Source organism: Rhipicephalus microplus, chromosome 2 (assembly GCF_043290135.1).
Source record: "Rhipicephalus microplus isolate Deutch F79 chromosome 2, USDA_Rmic, whole genome shotgun sequence".
NCBI classification, from domain to species: domain Eukaryota; kingdom Metazoa; phylum Arthropoda; class Arachnida; order Ixodida; family Ixodidae; genus Rhipicephalus; species Rhipicephalus microplus.
Genome location: NC_134701.1, coordinates 230,449,426 through 230,472,601, shown reverse-complemented (window position 1 = coordinate 230,472,601; position 23,176 = coordinate 230,449,426). Strand labels below are relative to the sequence as shown.

The 23,176-nt window shown below is 44.7% G+C and overlaps 2 protein-coding genes across 2 annotated transcripts in view; one reads left to right on the top strand and one right to left on the bottom strand.

Moving 5' to 3' along the window:
• Positions 1 to 4,196, top strand: part of LOC119170303 (MFS-type transporter SLC18B1) — a 29,182-nt gene extending 24,986 nt beyond the window's left edge. The window contains exons 11-14 of the mRNA XM_037421433.2: positions 953 to 1,048; positions 2,896 to 2,970; positions 3,235 to 3,328; positions 3,978 to 4,196. Of these exons, the coding sequence (XP_037277330.2) occupies positions 953 to 1,048; positions 2,896 to 2,970; positions 3,235 to 3,328; positions 3,978 to 4,058 (346 nt within the window). The 3' untranslated portion in view covers positions 4,059 to 4,196. The remainder of the gene's footprint in view (positions 1 to 952; positions 1,049 to 2,895; positions 2,971 to 3,234; positions 3,329 to 3,977) is intronic.
• Positions 4,197 to 9,192: 4,996 nt separating this feature from the next.
• Positions 9,193 to 22,819, bottom strand: LOC119169528 (ionotropic receptor 93a). Its single transcript, XM_037420569.2, has 6 exons — positions 22,559 to 22,819; positions 19,705 to 19,866; positions 18,316 to 18,454; positions 14,154 to 14,371; positions 13,125 to 13,411; positions 9,193 to 9,569 (listed from the first exon to the last, which is right to left on the bottom strand). Exons 1-6 carry the CDS (start codon positions 22,571 to 22,573, stop codon positions 9,233 to 9,235), a joined length of 1,158 nt encoding a protein of 385 aa, XP_037276466.2. The 5' UTR covers positions 22,574 to 22,819; the 3' UTR covers positions 9,193 to 9,232.
• Between the last annotated feature and the right edge of the window lie 357 nt (positions 22,820 to 23,176).

Here is a 23,176-nt window from a genome sequence, read left to right as displayed (position 1 = left end):
CGGCAGATAACGAAAAGTTAGTATCACTTTTCAGTGCTGTCGTAATCAAAATAAATGGATGTCATGGTCATACAGGGTACGAAGGGTTCGCCATTGAGGAGGGGGGAGCAAATATTTAATGAAGTGACCCCCCTTCGCATATCCTCTCTGCCTTTACGATGAGAATGCCCTGAATAATGATGTATTAGGAGAGCAAGCACCCCCTTTTCTTTGCCTCTCCCCTCACCCCTATCGGCGTCAGACGTCAGGCGGCGCTGCGAAAAACGCCGCCATCAGCATCCTCGTTGCCGCGCTGGCCAAAACTGGGTAGTGCAAAGAAAGCCGTCTGCAAGCGAACGTGCATGTAGGCCCTGCTCTTTCGTCGGTGCTGAGGCGTGGTGTCCTTAAAATCAAGGACTTGTAAAGCTTCTTCTGTCAATACAACCTCGCTTCAGAAAAGAAGGAAGCTCATCAAAGCGAACTCCGCATACAATGCAAAAGATGTTTCACTTATTTTGGTGTGCTGCGACTCGCAATTTAAGTGCAAGCGAGCATCGCATGACACCAAGTTCGAGTCAAACACTTCGACAAGCGTTCTGCAACACCTCAATGCGTAAACTTGGGCATAAACATGTTGCCAAAGCGATGAGGTGCATACATGAGCCATGTATCTTACGATTAGTCGTACGATCGAAGCTGGCTTTATCCAGCATGAATGGCTCCGGTCAAAGTGCTGTAGGCCCGCGTGCTCCGATTTGGGCGCACGTTAAAGAACCTCAGGTGGTCGAAATTTCCGGAGCCCTCCACTACGCGTTCGTATACAGCGTGACACAGGCTAGTCAAAGAGCTGCTTCCCATCTAAAGTAAGGTATTGATGAAGTGCATCTGCATTGCATTTTCTCCTAGGCTCCCTGACAATCTTAAGGGGCCTTATAACATGTGTGGTGTGTCGTTTAACACTGTCGTTTTTCAGAGCTGTCTGGACCGTGATGCTGGCCCTCGGATTGTTCGGTCTTGGCTCGGGCGGCACCATCGTACCCTCTTTTGTCGGATCGTTCCGGGATACCCTGTGAGTGTGTGACGCGAAAGATTCACTGCGTCGCTGTACACTTATACATATTTGAAAACACTGGGGGGGGGGGGGGAAGCTTTTTATTAAAAAGCAGAAAATTTAGCCGGCGTGTGTGTGTCGCTGACTTGCTACTCTGCGTGGGAAAGGGGATTGGGACTGAAAGGCAGATGAGAGAGAAGGAAAAAATTAAGAATGAAAATGTAAAGGAAAAGAGTAAATATACAGATATTTTTCTGTGTCTTGGGCGGGGACGTGTGCTGACAGCATGACTTCAGTTTTGAAGGCGCCCCTACAGTTTGTCTAGCTGACCGATATTGTCTAAATACGCGAATAAAAGTTCCATCGCTTGCCTCCGTTGCGTGAAGCTGGGGAAAGGGCCCCGGACACAATCAACTGATAAAGCTCTTTTGGTTAACAGATGCATGCAGTGTTCATAGAGCGCACGCTCATCGGCATACGCTCGGCACTCAAACATATGTTTTACAGTTTCTATTGAGCCGCAGTTATTGCAGTATGGACTGTCTACTTGACCCGGAGCGATACCATAAATTGTTTCCGTAAGCACTGTTGAGCCGGAGACGGTAGTATACAGTTTTCAGGTGTCGAGGGATTCGGGATGGGAGTCTAGTCCTTAGATGTGGGTCGATAAAGTGGAGGAAAGCATAATGATATGTCGGGAGGCTCCATAGCCACTTCTTTTCTTCGGAAGCAAGCCTTTTAGCCAGCTGGGAAGCGTCTGATTCAGTGTAATAGGTTCACCTGTAATTTTCCTTTTGAAGTCCTTTTCGGGCCGCTTCGTCTGCTCTTTCATTGGCCAGTATACCGCAATGAGCCGGTATCCATTGAAATGTGATAGCGTGACCCGCGATAATAGCCAAGGGGTGTAAGTATGCTATATCAAATGAAATCGGGTGATATTTTGTTTTCTTTAAGATGCTGAATAGTACTTGTAGAGCTCCCTTAGAGTCGGTGAAGATCACCTATCGGTTCGGCGTTTGACGCAGGATGTAGAGGACTGCTTCTTTAATTCCATGAAGCTCTGCTGTCATTAAAGATGTCCTGCGTTGTAGCCAATAGGATAAATTTTGTCCTGTAGAGGGAACATAGAGGCCATATGATGGTATCTCCTGAGTAGTTGAGGCATCAGTATAAATATGAGAATGCTGAGTGTAATGCTGGGCTACGTAGAAGAGAGTAGTCTGCAGCAGTGCGGTCTGCGCAATACGTCTTTTCGCTTCATTGATTCCTGGGACACACTGTTTAATATCAAGAGGTGAAAGCGTCCACGAAGGAAATCTTGGAGACATCAACTTCTTCGGCTGTCTGATAGCAGTAGGTTGCTGCATTTGCACAGCTTGGCCGAACGCTGAATTGCTGTGGGTGAGATGTATGCGGTACAGAAAATGCTTCTTCCCGTGTATGACATGGCGGAAACGAGTGCGCAATATTTCTTGAGTGCAGATGAAATCTAGCGGAAGACATCCTGCTTCCGCTACAGTTCCTGAGCCTGATAAGCTCTTCGGAAGGCCTAGACAGATTCGTAGGCAATTGTTTCGTGCGCCCTATAAAGTGCTCTTGTTTGTTGGTGATAATCGGTGAAGCACCGGTAGGCTAACTCCTTGTGTCCTTTGGCAATCGTGTCATTGCGAGGATTCATTTTCGAAATGTCCCTTTTAGACCCCAAAAGACATTGAAGCAAATACATTGTCAAAGAAAGGTTGGAGTGTATTTGCAATAGCCATATTGTCATCGACTTCTATTCTTCGAAGTTATGTTTACTTCTAGTTATGTTGAACAGTTCCTTAAATTGCTCTTTTTTGTTCCCGCTTCTCGTTTGGTTTCAGGAAACGTGGATTCGCGGATGACCTGTCTACGTATGGCCTCGTCTCTTCGGTGTTCACCGTCTCTCATTCAATGGGGTACGTACGTCTTTCTATGCAACGTCAATCAGTGTTTACCAAATTGTTATTTATGAGAGTCTGCGTTCCATTATTCTCTTTTTTTTACATGTAAAAAAATTGCTTTACTCTTTTGCACAAATTTTATGTATTTTCTTGGGCTGCCTCACTTTTTGAGCAATGTATGGGTCACAAGACCTTAGTCAGGCAGAGAGTTCTGCCTTTAGCCTTGCGATCCAAGACATACTCTGTGTCTGAAATAAAATCTGATATCGCAATACGCAGAGCATTCGTGGGACCCACGTTAGGAGGGTATCTCTTGGACTCCGTGGGGTACCGCATGGGCACCATGGTCCTCCTGGCAAACGAAGTCTTACTCGTAAGCATTAAGCGAATTTTGATGTTTTCAATGAGGACACCGTTGATATTTGCTTCTATTGATACGGATATGCTTCAATGAAACCTTGCGCCTACCTCCCCCTTGTTTAATGAGGAACCCTGCACATGCCTTTGGTTACTATACTTCTTTTGTCGCCACTGAGGCACTTATATGTGGATTTCCCGCTTTGTCCAGTTACGGAAATTTTTTTCAGTTTGTGTATTGCACTTGAAATTTTACCGATTGCGGAATATACAAACGACAGCGTTATTTGTTATAGACAACACTGGACAGAAGACCTGCAGATGTAACTATAATACTTGTATAAGAGTAATCGGCTTATGACCGTAAACGAGAAAAGATCGACATGATTACCATGGTCCTTCGGAAGCTAATTCCCGTCAGTCAATTAAACCAATTGCTACGGGAGTAACACATGGCCCACAGTTGTAAATAAAACAATACGTATCGATATAACTTGTGTGTGGAACGAAAATGAAACAACGTTAAAATTACAATGCCCATGAACAATTCGCAAAGTTTTTAATGTAAGTACATTGGCTAGAGGAACTTTAGTCAAATGGCTAATTTTCAAGATTAAACGTAGTTTTCGAAACCTAATTTTTTTTCTGTGCATTTGACATTGCAGATACTTGCGCTGTGCATCTACGTTGTTGTCCATCGCAAGCCTTCCGGGGACCAAGAACCTCTTCTCAAAGAAGTCACGTGACTTAGCCGCTAAACTAGTTTTCTTTTACCAGATGAAACACTCTACGAAAGTTGTCAATCGGGCCTGTTTTTCTCGTTTTTAGTAGCTTGTACTATTTGCCATTTTACAGTGTAAATTAAACAGACATTATTCACGTCCGTCTTTTGTAGTGGCGCTCATTTCTTCTCATCGTTAACCAACATATAGCAAGCTGTTGATGGCGCCGATACGTTCAAAGCTTTCACATATAATACTTTACGAGTAATACTTTACACGTACAATTGGCATCTTGTTTTTGTTGTGATGCGGACTTGCTCTTTTGGCATAATCCCGTCTTCTCCTCTCTTGTGTCCCGTCTTTTTTCACTTAGCTTTTATTTTCAGACAATGCACCAGCTTTCCCAGCCATGCATTCCATTATGGCATTATTATTTGTTCATATTTGTGCTTTTTTTATGTGTGTCATAAGACCAGTGTTGTGTATAAAGTGAAGCAGACGCTCGTAGAATCTGTCATCGCATATGTAGCGGTCACATCTTGTCGTGTCACTGTAGCGAATGGCGGGCTATCAATAGTATACGGATTCGTTCTGAATGTGACCCTTGACATGTTGACGTAACGTAGAATGTATCTTTTTACGCAAATACTCCTGGCACTTCGAAAATTTCACATAAGCTGTGCAACACAGCAAGTAAGTTTTAGTGAAGGCTCAGTCAGGCTCACAGACGAGGTCGAAGCGAAATTGTTGCTGTGTAAGTGGCTTATTTTATTATTATTGTTTAACACTCGAGTATTCCAGCATTTTCAGGGCCTCCTGAAGGGATTAAATGAATTCGACACTTTTTCACGCAATTTTCTTTTGATCCCTACTTCCAGCGGATGAGTAACTGTCTTGAGGAGTAACAACCCTTCGATTGACAAAATTTCTCCGTTCAATGAATCATCTACATCACAAGAGGCGCCCTATAGTCAAAGTATCATCCGGAATTGCGTGGCTAAAAAGTGTGCATTAAGTGTGCTATAGGAGCTGCGACACTCGGTAATGAATTGTAGGAGCTGCAGTGGTGTTCCTGCTACACTGCATGTAAACTATATGAACGACATGCACGGCATTGCTTAAGACATTAAACATATGAGCACAGTCAATAAAAAACTGTCCGTAATTGCGTCCCCATGCTTTAATAACATTTCGCTTCATGGTATTCACGCGTAGCGTTTGCAAATGTTTTATTGGAATGCGTAAAGCAAACTTAAAACACTTGAATAAGCGGTATCTCCGACAATTGAGCTAAATACGTTCGTTATAACTACGTTACGGAAGGGTTTACCACGATTAGTGCCGACATTACTCGAGTTTTTTTTTTTTATGCGAGACCGAGTGACGTCACGGTTTTACGAGCAGGTCTTCACTACGGCGATTATTATTCTGCTCCCGTACGCCGAGCTCCCATGCACGAAGTTCAGTACAACTATACACACAAGAGCCACAAGTCGTCACTTAGCATTTTGTGGTGGCACAAGCAATACACTACAATGCACGATGAATTAGAGCTGACTCATTTAGCATCTTTGAACCATGGCGTTTGCGTTACCCACTGTGTAGTACCATACCATATGCCCCGCCGCAGTGGTCTAGTGGCTAAGGTACTCGGCTGCTGACCCGCAGGTCGCGGGTTCAAATCCCGGCTGCGGCGGCTGCATTTCCGATGGAGGCGGAAATGTTGTAGGCCCGTGTGCTCAGATTTGGGTGCACGTTAAAGAACCCCAGGTGGTCAAAATTTCCGGAGTCCTCCACTACGGCGTCTCTCATAATCATATGGTGGTTTTGGGACGTTAAACCCCACAAATCAATCATGTGTAGTACCATACGTGTTGCGCCGTTGACCGTGACGACTGGATGTGAATCACATTATGTGCAGCTTGGCGTCTGGAGGTTGCTCGTTCGTTTGAGCTGATCGTGTGAGACTGACGAGAATGCAGCCCGTGCTTGTTGCTATACCGCGTCTGCTCGACTGATCCGAGTCGGCGCTTGTATAAAGCTTGTATATATATTTATATACGCTTCAAAAACACTAACGTGGTAAGTGCCGCGTTCCTCGGCGATCTGCTGGAAAAAATACTCGTCGAAATGTCTCAAGATGTCGGTAAGAGCCACTCGCATGTGCGCCCAACTGTTGCTCGTAAAATGCTACTACGCAACAAAACAATAACAACTCGCGAAAATTAAAACGCAAAGGGGCACTTCGCCTGCCGTCAAACTGTCGTCTACATAGTTTTGTTCCAAGCACACGGACTATTCGAGTGCCATGTCCTATTCTTGTTCATCTGTACTTTGTCAAAAGGACGGGTCGTTTGAGGTTATTATGTTTAGGTCAGCTTCTAGAAGCGGTCGCTAATCAAGTCGTGCGTCTTCATTATTACCTTACTGCGTGACGCTTGGCGTTTTGTTTCCGGCCTGCCTCTTAAAGTGAGTGAAAAAAAATTGTGGCTGACCCGTCTGTCGTTACTTGACCTCACGTCAACGTGTGGTGTTCACCGACTTCCCTAAGCTTTTAAGACCGCTGCTGCAGTACGGACCTGGTCAACCGCTAGATCACCGTCATTAGGTCTTTCTCCATTTCTTGATCTCCATTTTAGACACTGACCCCCTTGACCAGGAAAGAATGCCAAGCGCGACTTGCCTGTAACATTTGTGATCCCGAGCTGCATGATTGGTGATGGATGAGACGTGTGTCTTGGTGCCATGTCCAATGCGATGAGCGCGGAACAATAATAGACGAGTGGCTCTTCGGCTCTCACGCACACGTCCTGTATACTTTGTGCCTTGGGCCATTGGAATCGACGTGCACGTTTTGATCGTATTGTGCCAGTGTTAGCGATAATGCTGGGTCAATAGCAGCATTGTTGTGACGCTAATGTAGTTCCGCTTTATTCTTCTGTTCCTTTTTATTGCGCCCCAGGTGTGTAATGAGCCCAGATATTGAAAGTGGAATATAGGATAGGACTTGGCCTGAAGAGGGTGTACCAGCAGTGTCATGGCGCGAAGAATTATAAGCAAATGTGACGTGCGGCAACGCAAGATCCTAGTCGGTGTGGTTGGTAGAAACACTTTAGCGATATGATGAAATCGACGATCCCTTGTTATATACACACTTGTAAGCATGTCAAATATAATTATCTTCCTTCTATTTTTTGTACTTGGTATGAAAACAAACATGCCTTACTACCATGCATCCCGGCGCCTGCCTAAAAAAAATACTTTCACACACCCCTCCTCTTTTTAAATAAGGAAAGATTGATAAACAGATATTGTTGTATATGATCTCACGCCCTTCAGTGACCTGTTATGCGGTGAAAACTGAACATTTATTCGAAAGCTTGAATGAAAGTTGCCTGTTGATTCAAAAGTTTTTTTTCCCTCTTTCTTTGTTCCGCAGCGCTGTACTTAAGCTGTAAAAAGTTACCCCACCATTTTTCAAAAGATACAGAGCGCTTTTTAATAAAGTGCGTATCATTCACGTTCATGAAATGCTTTCCGGCTACATGATCCCGTGACTGCCACTATCCTAGGGGATGCGGCTGTAACAAAACAAAACAAGGAACAAGAAACTTTCTCAATCAACGCTTTTAATGACAGAAAACTTGGAATATCCCAGCGCAATTGTTGGAAACAAGCAATGTTCACACCACTGTTGCGTGACACGCGGTAGTAATGAGCCTGCGGTGTTATTCTGGACATTATCAGAGACTATACATGTTGTCGAAGTTCGCCGTTGGTAAATCATGATTGACCCGGAGCGCTGATGCAACCTTTCCGATTGGCTTAAAATGCCGCAATTAAGAAAACTGATAAGATCGCAGAAGTTAGCAGTGTCCGGGATAGCACCCCTGATCTTGACGTTCCCCGGTGAAAAACCATCGTTCTCCACTTCCGAATGGCCCCGGCAGTAACAGAAAGACAACCATTAAAAATGACTACCAGTTTTACTCTTATTTGTTTTGTTTGTTTTTCTTTTTTGTGGAACTTTTGCAATGCGTGATACGCGTAAAAAGTTGAAGAGAGCAACTTTAACTGCTTTTTGCTTATCACTTTTTATTCTCCAAAAGAAAAGCAGTGTTGAATGTGTTGAGCAGCGTGATTGCTGGCCATCACTCAGTTAGTTTGTTGGGGTCACTTTGGTAGTCTATCCTACATCGCTTAAGAAGCAGTTGGGCGTGTGATAAACATAATGGCTCAGCAGCAAACTTGGAGCGCTAAGTAAAGGATACTACCCAATGTACAATCTAGTATATTGGAGACAAAAGTGAAAGCAAACTAGCTCTTTTGAGTGCACATCTTTACACTCTACGGCAGTTAGCGTTGCCCTAAAGATGTACTTACGGTTGAAAGATGCCTCGGACATTCATGCTTTCAGACATCAGACAGTGCTGCGGCACTGCAGCCGCATCAGAACGCTCCACGTTACGAGCTTAGCACGTGTGCAGTTTTGGATAATCGGGGCCGAACCATATGAGCTCAAGCTCAGCAGTGCGATGCCATGACCTCTACGCTATACCATAGCAAGTGGCTTCCCGCTAATCCTGCAACACTTGCCATGGCAGACACGTTAACAGTTGCATTATCGAAGAAGCAAGGATTTCCGCATGGTTTTTATGGCGACGAAATAGTCTGAATGTGGCTGTGCTATTCGGGAACATTCATTGGTGCCTTAGTTCTTTATGAACGAAGGATTATGTGGAGAGCAGCCCCCTCTACCTTTCTACGGAAAAAGAAGTACTTGTTTCTATAGAACAGTCAAATTGGTACGAGGGTTTGCACTGACACCACTAAAACTGCCTTGTTGATGCACCGCATGGCGCACACAAGGCTTACAACACCACATGTTAGTGTTATCATTATATCACTTGCCATTTCTTTTTGTTATTGCAGCACTGAAGCTGATAGAATTTCGGCCGCATCGTTATCGTATAGAAGCAGCTGAAGCGCTATGTGATGATGCTGCCTCTACGTCATCAAGGCTGCCATGTTGGTGACGCAGCACGTGTTATTAAGCTGCTACTATGACGTCACGTGCGAGCTAGCATTACGCGCGTGTTCCTAGATAACCACATTGTGCGTATAAAAAGCGAGATGCTTTAGCGCGTGACTAGGATCATCCCCGCTATGACGCCACCAAAAACGCACTCGTGGTCAATTCAGGGCACCCCGCTCCGCCAGTGCGCACGTCTTCGTGCAGGCAGGGTATTGCGTCGTACACGCTGATCCCCGCCGTAGCTGCAACAGCAACATTGGCGGTGCTTGGAGCAGCAACGCTGGACGAAGATTTCCGCAACGAGCACGGACAGCGAGACGCAGGCGCCAACCATGAGAAGCTGCAGCACTGCCGCCACGTCCTGCAGCTGCAGGGGCGACGCGGTGCTCACCGACTGCGTCGACTGCGAACCACCTGCACCACCCGATGTGCGCTGGCTTCGCTCCACCAGCAGGTTCTTCCAGTGGCTGGCCATGCCGGACTCGGCCACCCAACGGCTTCTGCACACAATCATTGGTAATGGTGCATTTTAACTTGTCCTCCGTTTCATACATCGGGTTCAACGCTTTGAAAGCTGAAGTTCAAAGCCATGTGCAGGTCCGCGAGTCTTGCACATGGATATCGTTGCTGTAAGTTTAAACGTGACCTACTGTATCCGGCTGCTCGCTACTGGAACTGATTGTGGAGGCGCCGATAAGTACACAGAGATGCTGAGTGATCCAGAACAAATGACTGACTACCATATAAATAACAAGGTATGTTTGTGTCTAAAGCGCAAAGCATTTTTGTTTATTATTAGCCCGAGAACTAGAAAAATTGCAGTACATATGGTCATCGAACTATTTCTTAGGGTGAACGTATATATCGCAAGAAAGTCCTGCGAACTTTCATATAGCGTTGCACCTGTTGTATGAAACGGAGTACGAAATGAAGTATCGAACGAAGAACATGGTCGCTCGATTCGGGTGGCCTTCTTCATCCTAAAAGGCCGCTGCCATCCGATATCCTGATCAACAAAATCAGTGTGGGATAGATTGATTGATCTATTGATTGACTGACTGACCCGGTGATCTAAGCTGTTGTAAACTTTCCGCCGTTTCTTGAGACAGTAATAAATGTCGTGGAGTCTTATCAGCCTCATCTGATCGTAAATCGAGAAGTCTTAGATATATTTGTGGAGATAACTGCAACTGAAACAGCGGACATTGTAGTCAGCATGCGAGATCACGTGACACTATTTGTACCGACGAGCAAAAGAAAGCAGTCATGCAAAAGAATCCTCTCTTTTTGGAAATTGAGCTGTCTTCCAGTGAAGGAATAGCATTAGATATTGTGCGCCGATTAAAGTTAGATGTAACTGCTATAAAGCAGGACACACTATATTTCTCTACTTTCAGAGATGTAATAAAGAAGGATTTGTGACGGTATTGCCAATATGTCGCATATGCATGGTTATGTACCAATTAGCATATAAAAAGACAGAGGCACACATAAATGTGTCATTCTGAAAAGAGCATGCTGGTGATACGGGCTTGCTGACTGAACGCAGGAAAAATCAAGTACACAAGAAAAACACGCACACTGGGCACAAAAGCGAAAATTGAAGCATTATTGTTTTCTTCATTTACCCAAACTAAATAAAGCGCGTTCAAGCGGTAGGCATCGCAGATTACACGAATCAAGTTCAGATAAACATATCAAGGACATGACTTTTTATCGTACATATGCAGTACGATCTACTGTTAAAAGGAACACTAGAATGCTGACGTTGTGTAGTGCAGATGTAATCAATAGTGGATGTGGAATGTATGGCAGCAGCCTTTTAAAAGAAGTCAGGACTGCCAACCACTATGAGTCCTGTACAAATCTGAGCAGGTATGCTTTGGCAAGAGTGCAACATCCGGACATGCCCTGCCGTCAAGTGTTCCCTTCAATACTTTTTCGTCGCATTCAAGTAGCGAGGTGTCGAGATATTTTTTCTTACTATATACCCCAATTGCGTAGTCGTTACCTCGGAACTATTAAGAAAGGCGGATATGTCACACGAGATTTTTACGTGTTTTTTTCTCTCTTTTTATGACTTTCGGGATAGTGAGTAACGTAGAAGGTAATCTGTCGCAAATAATAACTTTACGATTATCTCAATGCTGTTACTGGCATTATAAGGGTCACCCGCATCGTCAGAAATGATTTAAACGCGCCATATTGTCATTTTGTTGACTGGTTGCATCAAATGTAATTATTTTTTTTTTCACAAATATGCAGAATAGACAGCAATTCACTGTTATCCGTTACTCCTTTAATAGACATTCTTTTGGAAAAAGAGACAGCGTTTGCACGTATTAAACAGACTGGTTCGAAAGGGGCAATCATTAAGTTTCATCGGCGGTGCGACATTAAAAGAGAGCGTGGCGTCGATGAAGCAGGGTACCTACGCGACGCTGAGGACTGTATACGAGGAGGAGGAGGAGGAGTAAATAAACGGCGTGTCGACTAATCTAATCGTGGCGTTATCTGGCTTCATACGTGCTGCACGCGTTACTACGGTACCACACGCATTGACGGCCCCTCTGAAAAATATCTCGGAGCTTCCAAAGCAAACTAAAGGACACGCGCAAAAGCGAAGGAAACCGGTTGGTGTACACGCGCGAGCTCGGAGCCGATACGCGCTAAGAGCTTACGGTGGCGCGAGAGTTAGTTCGACGAGTAAAACAAGGCAATAACAACAAAAATATCAAGGCCACCCGCATCTTTCCCATGTATCGGAGCCGCAGTGCCGTCCGGTCTACTTGTTTCGGCGTTCTTTGACGCTTTCTTGTTCGGCGTTCTCGCACATTGGTATAGGCGCGTACTTTTATTACCCGTGTTGTGCTCCAAAAATTTGCCGAACAGCGGTATAAACTCCTTTTCTCGAGCCGGAAAATAAATAAAGACCGTGCTTGAAATTCTCGATCTAAATCGTGATTATCATATACGAAAAACATTCCGACCTGTAGCATCGCAGCTCCGTTTCAGTTTTTTTTTATGTTGTTGTTGATGTTTCTTTTAGGAGCGCTTCGGTTTTCCTCTTAAGAAATACGCGTGACGATGCGTTGACCCAAAACGCATAGAAAACGTGGCAACCTGGTTTTTTGTATCTAATCTCCAGCTGGTCTTGCTACTATGGGGTTACGTCCTGTCTATAGAGAACGCTCGAAATGCTTTCCTTGCTAACCTAAATTGTAGGCGGTTTAGAATGCGAGCATGAGTGCCAGCAAATGCACGGTATAGGTGTCGGAAAGATTTGCCGCCGCTGCGGTATAGATGACAGCACGGATTACGGTGTGGTGTTTCCTGGTGATCGCTATGCCGCTATGGCTTTTCTACGTTCGTCCTATAGCAAATCTCAGGCCGTTACATTGCCGGTAGTCTTGCCTTTAGCGAGACTTTAGCTCCGGTTTGTTCGTCGGACGAATACACCTCGATTTCTCGCGTAGTCTGCCGTAGATAATGCGTGTATTCTAGATGTGCCGGACCCTAGTTTACGGGGTACTGTTATACGAGAAGTTCGAAGTACGAACCTGAATGCTTCCTCCCGGTAACTGCGATATACAATTCTTGCACATGAATCATTAACACTATATTTTTGTAGAGGTTAGTGGGTTTTTTAACATGTACACAACAATGATACAAATTAAGCTCTTATCTTACTAGGCACATACGTGTTTATTTACATTCTCTCTCCTTTTTCCTCCTCTCGGATCGCAATTTTATTCCTCAGTGCTACACCAAGTAGCATGCCCGCCGTTATACACAAGTAAGCGAAAATTTCTTGTTCTTCCAATAGAGTTCCCTCTTTCTCTCTGTATAGGACAATAACAGCTGATGTTTGACAACATGGCTTTGATATTACTTTTATTTCTGAAGTTCGTACCCTCACGTAAGCAGAATGATGAATGCACGATTGATTGATTCGTCAATCTACATATTTATATATTTATTTACTTAGTGCTGATGTGACTATTAGGCTACATCCTAAATCCACAAACCCAGTCGTATACGCCTCGAGTGCTCACCTCATATGCAGTGCCTTAGCGATGGCCGGGTCGACGTTCCTGTTGAGCCACATGCACATGGAAGGGTACAGGACGGCCTCCTTGGCTAGGTAAAACTCGCCTCGGGTCAGGTCCTGATAGAAACGACCCACCCAGTAGTGGAAGAGCAGCGTGTCCAGAAAGATGACCTTGCGGCCCTCCAGCACGTCGTCGAACATGGACTTCACGAAGATGTCACGACCTGAGAGCACGGTGCGGCGTTGCACTGCGCGCCTCCATACCAGTTGGTGGTCGCGCCTGTTGGACACCTGGGACAGAGCACATATCTTTTTTTAGAAATGATTTAATGTAAACATTATTCATTTTACATGTGTGCACGTATCTCGTCAGCACCGGCTGATGTTGGCTATTGTCAACACATGTTCGCTAAACGACAGTTAATAACAGCTGTTGTTGGCTAGATTATGGTACGTGTTATTGCATGCTGTGCGCTGTTATATGAACAACGTTGTCTTCATTCAGTATCAACCCAGAAATGCCTTCGTCTCGAATCTAAAGTCTGGAGTACTTTGAATATGCAACGGGCGGTAGGGATGGTGATGCTTGGTCAGTTTTGTGACGTCATAGTGTGACTTCATCGTCAAATGACAACGTCATTTTACATAATTGCTCGGGCAAAAGGTCACCAATCCTGGTCGCCGTGTAAACACCACGTGACGCTCCGAAAGCTTAGAGGGTAACTGAAAGGGAAAAAAACTGGAAAGAGAAGAACGAGAAGCCAAACAAAGAGAACGAAAGGACGACTCAACGAAGATCCAGGAAAATATTCAAACAAGGGATGACTGAAGGGACGAAAAATGTGAAAAGGCGTTCGCCTTGACATCTTCCAGAAGAAACACAAGATCCCCGGCACTTTTTTTTTCTTCTATTCACAGTGAAGTTACTTCAACGTGGCTTTTTTTTTCATTTTCTCATTAAACTTAACGTTTTTTTTTTTTGAAACTGCGATCGAGCAAGATGAGCTAAGGCCAGGCCAATCATCAGCCGCACCCTGAATATCTCGTCGAAGGTGCTGCCCCTGATGACGACGGGCGTGACGCCTCGGTGGTCGACGATGTCCTGCAGTGTGTCGAGGCGGGGCAGCTCCTCCTGGACGGTCATGCTGGCCTTCATGTGACCCGTGAAGGTGTTCATCAGCACAATCAGCATCATCCACCAGAAGGCCAGCACGGTGCGAACGTGAGGGTCATCCGGCGACCGCGGTGACGCTGTGAAGAAGGCATGAAACAGGAAGAGGGCGTTTATTACTGCAAGTACAAGTCTTTCTTTCTCAGATTTCTAAAATATATCCAAGCAGTAGTCTTATAAAAGTATCTGTCGCGCTCCTCTAAGAACTCTGCGCGTGCTTGTGCCGTAGCATATGTAGGACTTATTGCTACCATTTACTGCCTTTGATGCTAGTAATAAATGCTAGTACTGCATTGTACGCTATAGCATACTGAGCAATAGACAGTTTTGTTGGAAGGCGCTGGTTTTATTTCCATCCATGGCGGCCGCATTTCGATTGGGCGAAGTGCAAATAACACCCATGTGCGTATATTTGGGTGCACGTTGAAGAACCGTTGAATAACTTTGAAATCAAGAAGAAGAAATGGACTTTGGCCGGGCATGTAGCACGTCACTAAGATAACCGCTGGTCATTAAGGGTAAACTAACTGGATTCCTAGAGAAGGCAAGCGGGTTAGGGGAAGACAGAAGGCTAGGTGGGAAGGTGAGGTTTAGAAGATCGCGGGAATAAATTGGCAGCAGCAAGCACAAGACCGAGCTGACTGGCGGTACATGGGAGAGTCCTTTGTCCTGCAGTGGACGTAGTCAGGCTGATGATGATGGAGAAGTACCTCAGCAGATCAGAAGTAGCCCCGAATCCCCCACAAAGACGCGCCCGTCCCAATATGGTGGTTTCACCTCATAAAACTCTGCAACTTATGCAAAACACCATGGCGTACTTGACAGTGACCCTTTTCACCCGCGATGGGGAAGGAGCGTCTGTACGTAAAGGGTGCTTGCATGCGCATCCTGTAGAACACCACTGACGGTTGCTTGACATCCATTAGGATATAAAAAAAAAACACACTGGAATGTGCATAAACCACGGCAACAACGTCGAATCATGCCAACCACATCATGCGCTTTCACCAAACAATTTCTAGGCGATATTTCTTTCATCTCTGCATTTAAGTGCTCACGCTATGATTTGGTAATAAAACGGCTGTGATCTGCGGCGAATGTATGAGGCGTATATAGACAACGAAAGAGTTGAAAGCGGTGCAGCTTCGCAGGGGAACATTGCATTCAAATTAACTCGTTCACCAATGATTTATGATGGCTTGATAAAACGCTTTATCCGCACAACCTTGTAAAACAAGGTCGAGTTGTTACAGGCATGAGAGCAAACTCGTTTTTCTTTTTGTTTTAAGTGGTACGCAAGCCAACTTTCATCATAAACTCTTATCAGTTTGCCCGAACCAGTGAGCTTCTCATTATTTTTTATTGCGCAGTCTCCGCGCGCAGTTGTATCAACGCCCTCTGAGTGAATTATTATACATTCTGCTAGCCTAAACACGACCGAGTCTTTTATTAAGCTTTCTAATAAATTAGCGCGATAATTATTCATGCGTTCATTCAAACACTCAGCGACAGGCAAGAACATCCACAATCAGCCGGACTGTCTGTCATTCACCCATACGCCAACTTGTAAAGTCAAAACAACCTGGAGTTTTTTTTTTTATTAAACGTGTTCCTAACCACTTCTGCAAGTAACCACTGCATGGTCTCAGTATCGGAGTTGACTTTCACGAATCAGCGGCCCGAAAGCTTTTCGAAGCAGCGAAGGGCGAGCGCAGTTACAGGGATGCGTCTTTTCTCGTCCCGAAGAGTGCGCTGGAGAGAGAGAGGCAGATACGAAGGAGAAAGGCAAGGAGGTGAACAAGTTCACCGCTAAGGTATCGCACAAATCGACGAAACACAAAAAAAGGGAACAGGACAAGTGTTTGTTCTGTTCTCTTCGTTTGTGTTTTGTCGATTTGTGCACTGCCCAAGGATGAATAATTTTTAACTCACCCACCTTTCAGTCCTACTAAAAGTTAACCAAGCTAAGCTCAGGTTGCTACCCTACATGTGGGGGGGGGGGGGGAATAATGGATAAGATATAGAAGATAGAATTGGAGAAAGACAAAAAAATGGCCCCGTATCAGCATCATACACTGCAAATGTCGTCGAAAGACGATAGTCTTGCATGTGGAGAGAGTGAACAAAACGTTTACTTGATGTTCTGCGCAAAAAAAAAAATCTGTGAATGGTATTCTGGAGAAGCTGCGTTAGAGTGCCTCGAGCAGGCAGCGGAAGTGAACGAGCGCATCAAGTCACGTCACACGTGAGACATGAGCGCCATCTGGCAGTACTTTTGGAAAACGAAGCCCGCGCGCCCGTGTCGGAGTTGATAAGGTGTATAACGCAAGGCAACGGGTTGGTGCCACCACCGTGTCGTCTTAGCAAAGCGTTGGAAACAGTTGCCTTTTCGTGCAAGCCTTGCATGGTTAGTGCAACGTGATAAACGCTACGGTCCTTAGATTTACTTTGTATGCCTTTTCTAGTAAGAGACACACATACAGAATATTGACGTGTTGTTATGGTGCCTCAGATATGCACAATAATTGCTTTTAAAGACGGTAGTCTTTCTTGGGGACCTTCGACGCAAAAATTCGTCTGTCTGTCTGTAAATTTGTCTGTTTGTCCTCCTTAACGGTACCGGATACTCTAAACGGCACCAGCCGATACCCCGAACGACCAACCCCATCTGCAGCGCCCACCAACGTTGCTCAATATTCAGGGTTCATACATGTGCTATTGTCGATTAAAAAGCAATAATTGCGCATATCTGAGGCACCATAACAACACGTATATGATCTGCATGTGCGTCTTTTAATACAAAAGGGATACATGAGTAATTCTAAGGACCGTAGCGTTTATCACGCGGCGCTGACCATGCAACGCTTGCACGAAAATGCGAGTGTTTCCAGCGCTTTGCTAAGACGATACAGTGGTGGCACCTACCCGTTGCCTTGCGTTCTACACCTTATCACCTCTTAGACGGGCCCGCCTCGAACGCGCAACGTTTTCCGAGAAAACTGCCAGATGGCACTCATGTATCACGTGTGACGTGACTTGATGCGCTCGTGGACCTCCGCTGCACGATCGAGGCACTCTAACACAGCGCCTCCAGAATACCATTCGCAAATTTTCTGGCGCAGAACATCAAATAAATGTTTTTTTCACTCTCTCCAAATGAAAGACTATCGTCTTTCGAAGACATTTGCAGATTAACTTGCTCATACAGGGTCAATTTTTCAATTGACAATCGCACAAGTATGAACGCTGAATCTTGAGCAATATTGGTGGGCGCTGCGGATGGGGTCGGCCATTTGGAGTATTGTTTGGCCACTTTGGTGCCGTTTAGGGTACCGTTAAGGGCGGACAAACAGACAAATGTACAGACAGACAGATAGACTGACAGAACAAAATTTGTGCGCCGAAGGTCCCGAAGAAAGATGAGCAGCCGGAAGATATACACAAGGAGGGATGGCACGAAGGAAAGAAGTTACGTCTGTGCATGTAATGGCCTCCAGCGTGCGCTATGAAGCGTGACTACTCTCCCGTTTGAAATTCTGTGCTCGCGTGTATCCTCGTCTATTGGTTATTTGAGAAGCAAGGCGCCGGCATAATGCGTCACCTCGTGCTGAAAAGTGCATCTGATCTCAGCGCCGCTCATGATACGATGTTGGCTGTTTGCTAATAGCACGCTGTTTGTTGTTCGACGTGAACAGCGCATGCACATGCAACTGCGAATAGAGTGAACACAGACAGCCGTATAAGAAGATTGTGTGCGATAAAATGGCAACGTCGCACAGGACAGCAAACTTTGGCTAAGCCGTTCATATCAGCGCCTGTTATCCACAGGATGAGCTCTCTCACTGAGCCCGAGGGTGTTTTGTGACTCAGAAATATTAACCTTGATGATGAGATAATGTTTATCAGCACAAGAACCACAGAAGGATCAACTTTTCGTAAAACGTCAATTTTGACTTGCTGTATTCATCGTGCTAATATATACGCGCATTTTCAAGCAGCGTGCAGCGGGTCCTGTTTCATTTACCTTCAATAAGTAGATTTCCAGTCAGCTCAAAGACGTAGTTGTAGAAAAGAGTGCGGAATTTCTTCGTGCTGTTCCGTCTCTCGTACAAAGAAAGCCCCACGCTCAGAAAAAGCAGTATTGCCGCTATAATTAGCCATATCTGAAAAGATAACGGTACAATCTTGTTAAATGTGCGATTGCCATTGAACCGCGACATTTTGGCAACTTGAAGATATTAAGAGAGAATACAAATATGAAATGAAAGATTATTAAAAAATTAGTGCAAATCGCACAACCTTTCGGAAAGCTTTCGCTTTAGAAAAAGTGCTTTCTTCGAGTACTTGAAATATAAATGGTCGACTATTTGTTTCTGTTTATACATGACGTAAAACATGATCCAATGAAGCGGGGGTGATAACGAACGGGGTTGCTTTACAACATCCTAAGTATTTGACATCCTAAATACAACATAGAAATGAAGTTTCACACATCATAGAGTGCACATGCACACACCAGCAAAGAAAGAGCTATGATGTCCTAATTTTCTGCAAAAATATTTATTACGCTTCTTGAAAGCCGATCGCCTTTTTTTTTCATTAGGACGTGCAGTGCTATCACTAAAATGAAGCACATAAACAAAAACAAATACTAATAATTTTACCTGCTTTTATTATAGAACTTCACTATTTATTTCACACATTTCATGATGCACATTGTCGCTAACATTTGCGAGTTCGCGCGCCAGCGAATACGTATACTTTTATTTTGTATAAGCCACCAAGGGCCTAGCTACCTTAGGCCGAAGTCTAAGCGGGATTCAGGCATATCCCACCTATTCGTAGGGCAATCAACTAAAGGCTGTGATCTGATCTTCATAGTAATTGCCTGGTAGGAACACGCCACTGTTTTCGCTCGCAGGGTATTTCTTTTTATCATCAAGCATTTACTCATACGCGCACGCGTATTTTGACGTGCTTGTATGCGATTTCCTTGTGAGAGCCTAAAAGTAATAAAATTGTGTGCATTTCTGGCGAATTGTGTGGCATGAGAACATAACAGGCGGTAACTGTTGAAATGACTTAAGAGGTCAGTGATAGGCCACAGCAAGCGAAAATCAGTCGAACAGTTTAGTTCGAGGGTTTCATAGCCTAAAATATTTGACCTTTTTTTTTTTTGTGAAGAGCTACATATCCATTCTTGGCATGAATCGACTCTAAACCTCTGAACTTATGCCGTCCATTAATGCACGACAGCTTTTCTAGCTGCAGAGTTGTGTGAGCAGATGTGTAGTACAAAAATATTACCTATCTCTCGATGTATTCTTGTTAAAAACATGTTTTGTTAAGATAAGGGTTTCGGGTAACGGGATGAAACGAACGGGATTCAGCGGAGACGGAGTGATTTTAACACCTGCGTGTCGAATCCTCCAATGTGGCCAGCCACGTTCGAGACGTGGCTCACGAGTCTCCCGGCCACGTGGCAGGCAACCGTGTCAAAGTAGTTTGGCAAAGCGTGGCCAACAGTGAACCTTTCCTCGGTAGGTGTGGCTGGCCCGATGGCAAGATCAGCTTCCTGAAAGAAAAAAGTAATGGAAAATGAGGACTAAATTATTTAACTTGTTTGGTGAGTGGTGACACACACTTTCAAAGCTTACGTATGTCAACGGATATATTTATTCTAATAGCACGTGCTCTTTCCCTATAGTTGCGTAGCTTCATGTGTGTGGGACTACTGCTGTATGTAGTTAGCAGTCATTCTCGACCCTTGTCGAAGCGCTTTCCTACAGTAGTCAAAGGCGCACATGCTTAAATGTTGCACGAGTGTCGATCAGTGTGTATGTACGACGATTAACAACGTTCATGCGTCTATAACTACTATAATTAGAGCTTTAATAGTGCCCTTAATTATATACACCCATGCGTGCGCAGGGTGCCGAATGCAAGGCTCAGAGTACCTTTAGTCTAGCTTCACCACAGAAAACACCATTTATGCAGTGAAACCAGTTATAACAATTGAGAACGTGGTGCTCAAATGCATCATGAATGTTCTCATGCATTATTTTCTAGAGAATTGTCCCGAACTAAATGGTGAACTGTGCAACGTCCCTTATAGTGACGTCGGTAGTTGACTTGTTTAAAAGCGGGGCAGGTGTTTGTCTCCAAACAAAAGATGTTGTCGACCCAACAACAATTTTTTGTATCATGGTTACGGCTTCGCAGCAGTACAACCTCAGAGTGAAAAAAAAAAGCATGGGTAATTACAAAGAGTCTAAAAATCATTTTTTGCAGTACAGATGTGCTGTGAAAGACATTGAAAGCGTTAAAGGGGCAATGACACCCAGTTTTCGACCATAATCTGCGTCGGGTCTAAGCGCATTTCTAAGCGCATTCGGTCGAGCACTTACTCAATAATACAACGTTTTAGGGGTGAAGCTCCTTATAACGACACCTGTTCGTCTCTCGTAGCTGTTGTAGTATGTAATAAGTATAACATTTTGACCTCCAAGGCGGTGCCGGTGAGAGATTTCTTCTGTGCGTTGTTGAACAATAAAAAATAGTGCTCAATGTACTTGCCAATGGCTGTTAATGGGGAATGGGAGACAGGAGCATTAGGTTTTTAGTTAACGCGCACGCCGCAATCCCCCTTAGCAGCCATCTGCATGTACATTGAGCACTATCTGACAGGAAAAGGTTGCGACGTTATACTCGCTGGGCGTAACCTCCTAGGTTTCAGAAAGGTTTAGCGAGCGTTGGGCCGCAGTGCCATGAATACAGTGAACTAGTATATACCATGAACTCGAGGTGGTTGCTGCCAATTTTTGCCAAAATGCTGCCAATTTTTTTGTAAACAGGCGAGTGCCGCGAGAGTTGCCTAACACTGGCACTCTCGCGATCCGTGACGTAACGAGTTCCTTGCTTTGCGAGCAGCTGCATCCAGTCGCACCAATTTGTTCCGCTGTCGGCTGCACGTCTAGTCGAGCTAGTTCGTCCTTCTTCAGCGTGGCATTGAAACTGCACTAGTATCAGCTGCTGAAACTTGTATAAAAAATGACGGGTCTTCTTCATGCAGCGCACGACGTCATGCACGTCATGTCAAAAGGACGGTCACAGGTGGTTGGCGGTGTTTATATTCTCCAACTTCTAGCGCTTATTTAGCACTGAAATAATCTTTTAGAGCCCATTTGTGACATGTGTATAGGTATAATAGGCCTTCTACTTTAGTATTTAGCTAAAACCATATATTTTGAGTGAGTGCATCATGGCTCGTTTAAGGGAGCGTCGTCACGCAGCACTCCTTGTATACTACAGCGACTATCTTAATTATTTATTCGAAAAAATGCCTCAGCCCCGTCCCTTATGAGCACTGAAAAGACTCATAAGTTTACATCCAGCCTTTCAGAGACGTTTCTTCTTCGCACGGCTTGTGTGCGAGAGGACAATGATGCCTGGGAGTGGGTGCGGGATTATAAGCGTGCATGCTACATTACGCCCATGTTAAAGTCTGAACGAATAGCCGAAAAACATGTCCTTCACCCAACCCGTATTTATTCATTTTTTTCAGTTTGTGTGTTCAACCATTGAGCATTTTTGTGGTGATTATAACTTTAACATTTACAAATGAAAGTCGCATCACTGCCCTATTCTCTTTATTGTAAGCTTTGCTGCAATACGTGTTTGCTTTGCTGCATAGTATTAATGTGTTGTAGCAAAGCCACTTTTAAACATGGCGATTTATTTATTTTATTTATTTATAGTACCCTCCAGGACCAACGGCATTAAATATAGGTGTGGTAAGCAGGAAATGGGGTGCATCAGTAGAGTGGTGATACAATACAGTAAGATAGAAGGCGAATTTTAGGACCTTGTTTCTTTTTTTGTTAAGCATAACACTAATGAGAACTAACAGACGCGAAAGCCAAGGAAACTAGAGGGGATGGTTTTTGCAGTATTTATGATGTAATTGTAAAGAAAGTATAGTGGGCAGCGAGATAACTGGCACGATTTGAACCTGTGACTTTCTAACAACATCGTCCAGAGTTCTACCAATGATGCCCTACCAAGTGAGCCCCATAAAGTGAACGGAAGGTCGACCGCCGCTCTACTCAGTTGCTAAAACAGTAAGTTGCCAGATCAACTAACTAGCTCAAAATTTAGACCCCACTGTTAGCCACAACTTATAGCTGACAAATTTGTTCCGAGCGTAACTGAATCATCGCGAGCCTTGAAATAAATGGGCTTGAACAGAGGAACGGGTGTCTCCTTACATTTCGGTAGATCATTCCTAGCTGGCCGGCCCAGACGCCCTGAGCGTTGCGACCTGCCCACACCGTGTCTGGGGGAAGCCGGGGAATGATCCTGCGCACAATTACACATGCGCTAAGCCACAGTTATGGGACAGCATGGCTACGATGGTTAGACTATGTAGTCGGTCACAACTTTAGAAGTGTAGATCGTTTTCTCCTCAAAGGCGGATGCACAAAATCTAGCACCAATAAGCTTGTACATCAGACTGACATCATGAGTCGGACGGCCGTTGACCCCGGCTGCAGAGAACGTTGCCGAGAGCAAAAGCGGGAACATTTATTTAGTCGCTGAGGGGGATCGGCTGCCGAATTTTGGTCGTCGGAGCAGGGCCTCCGTTGAGCTCTCAAGTTGTGTCTGACTATATTTAATGACAAGTCATTAATACGAGCGCAAGCATCATTTCAGAAGTCTCCAGTGTCTTCCCCATCTTCCTTCAAATGTCTTTACTTCTCACGAATCCCCTCACCTTGATATGCGTCTTGCATTTAGTTCGTCGGGTGTGAGCGATAGCCATGTATGCGAGAAGAGTTACCGGAATACTCAATCTTCTGTAGTGCATGCATTCTCAAAGTTTGGGC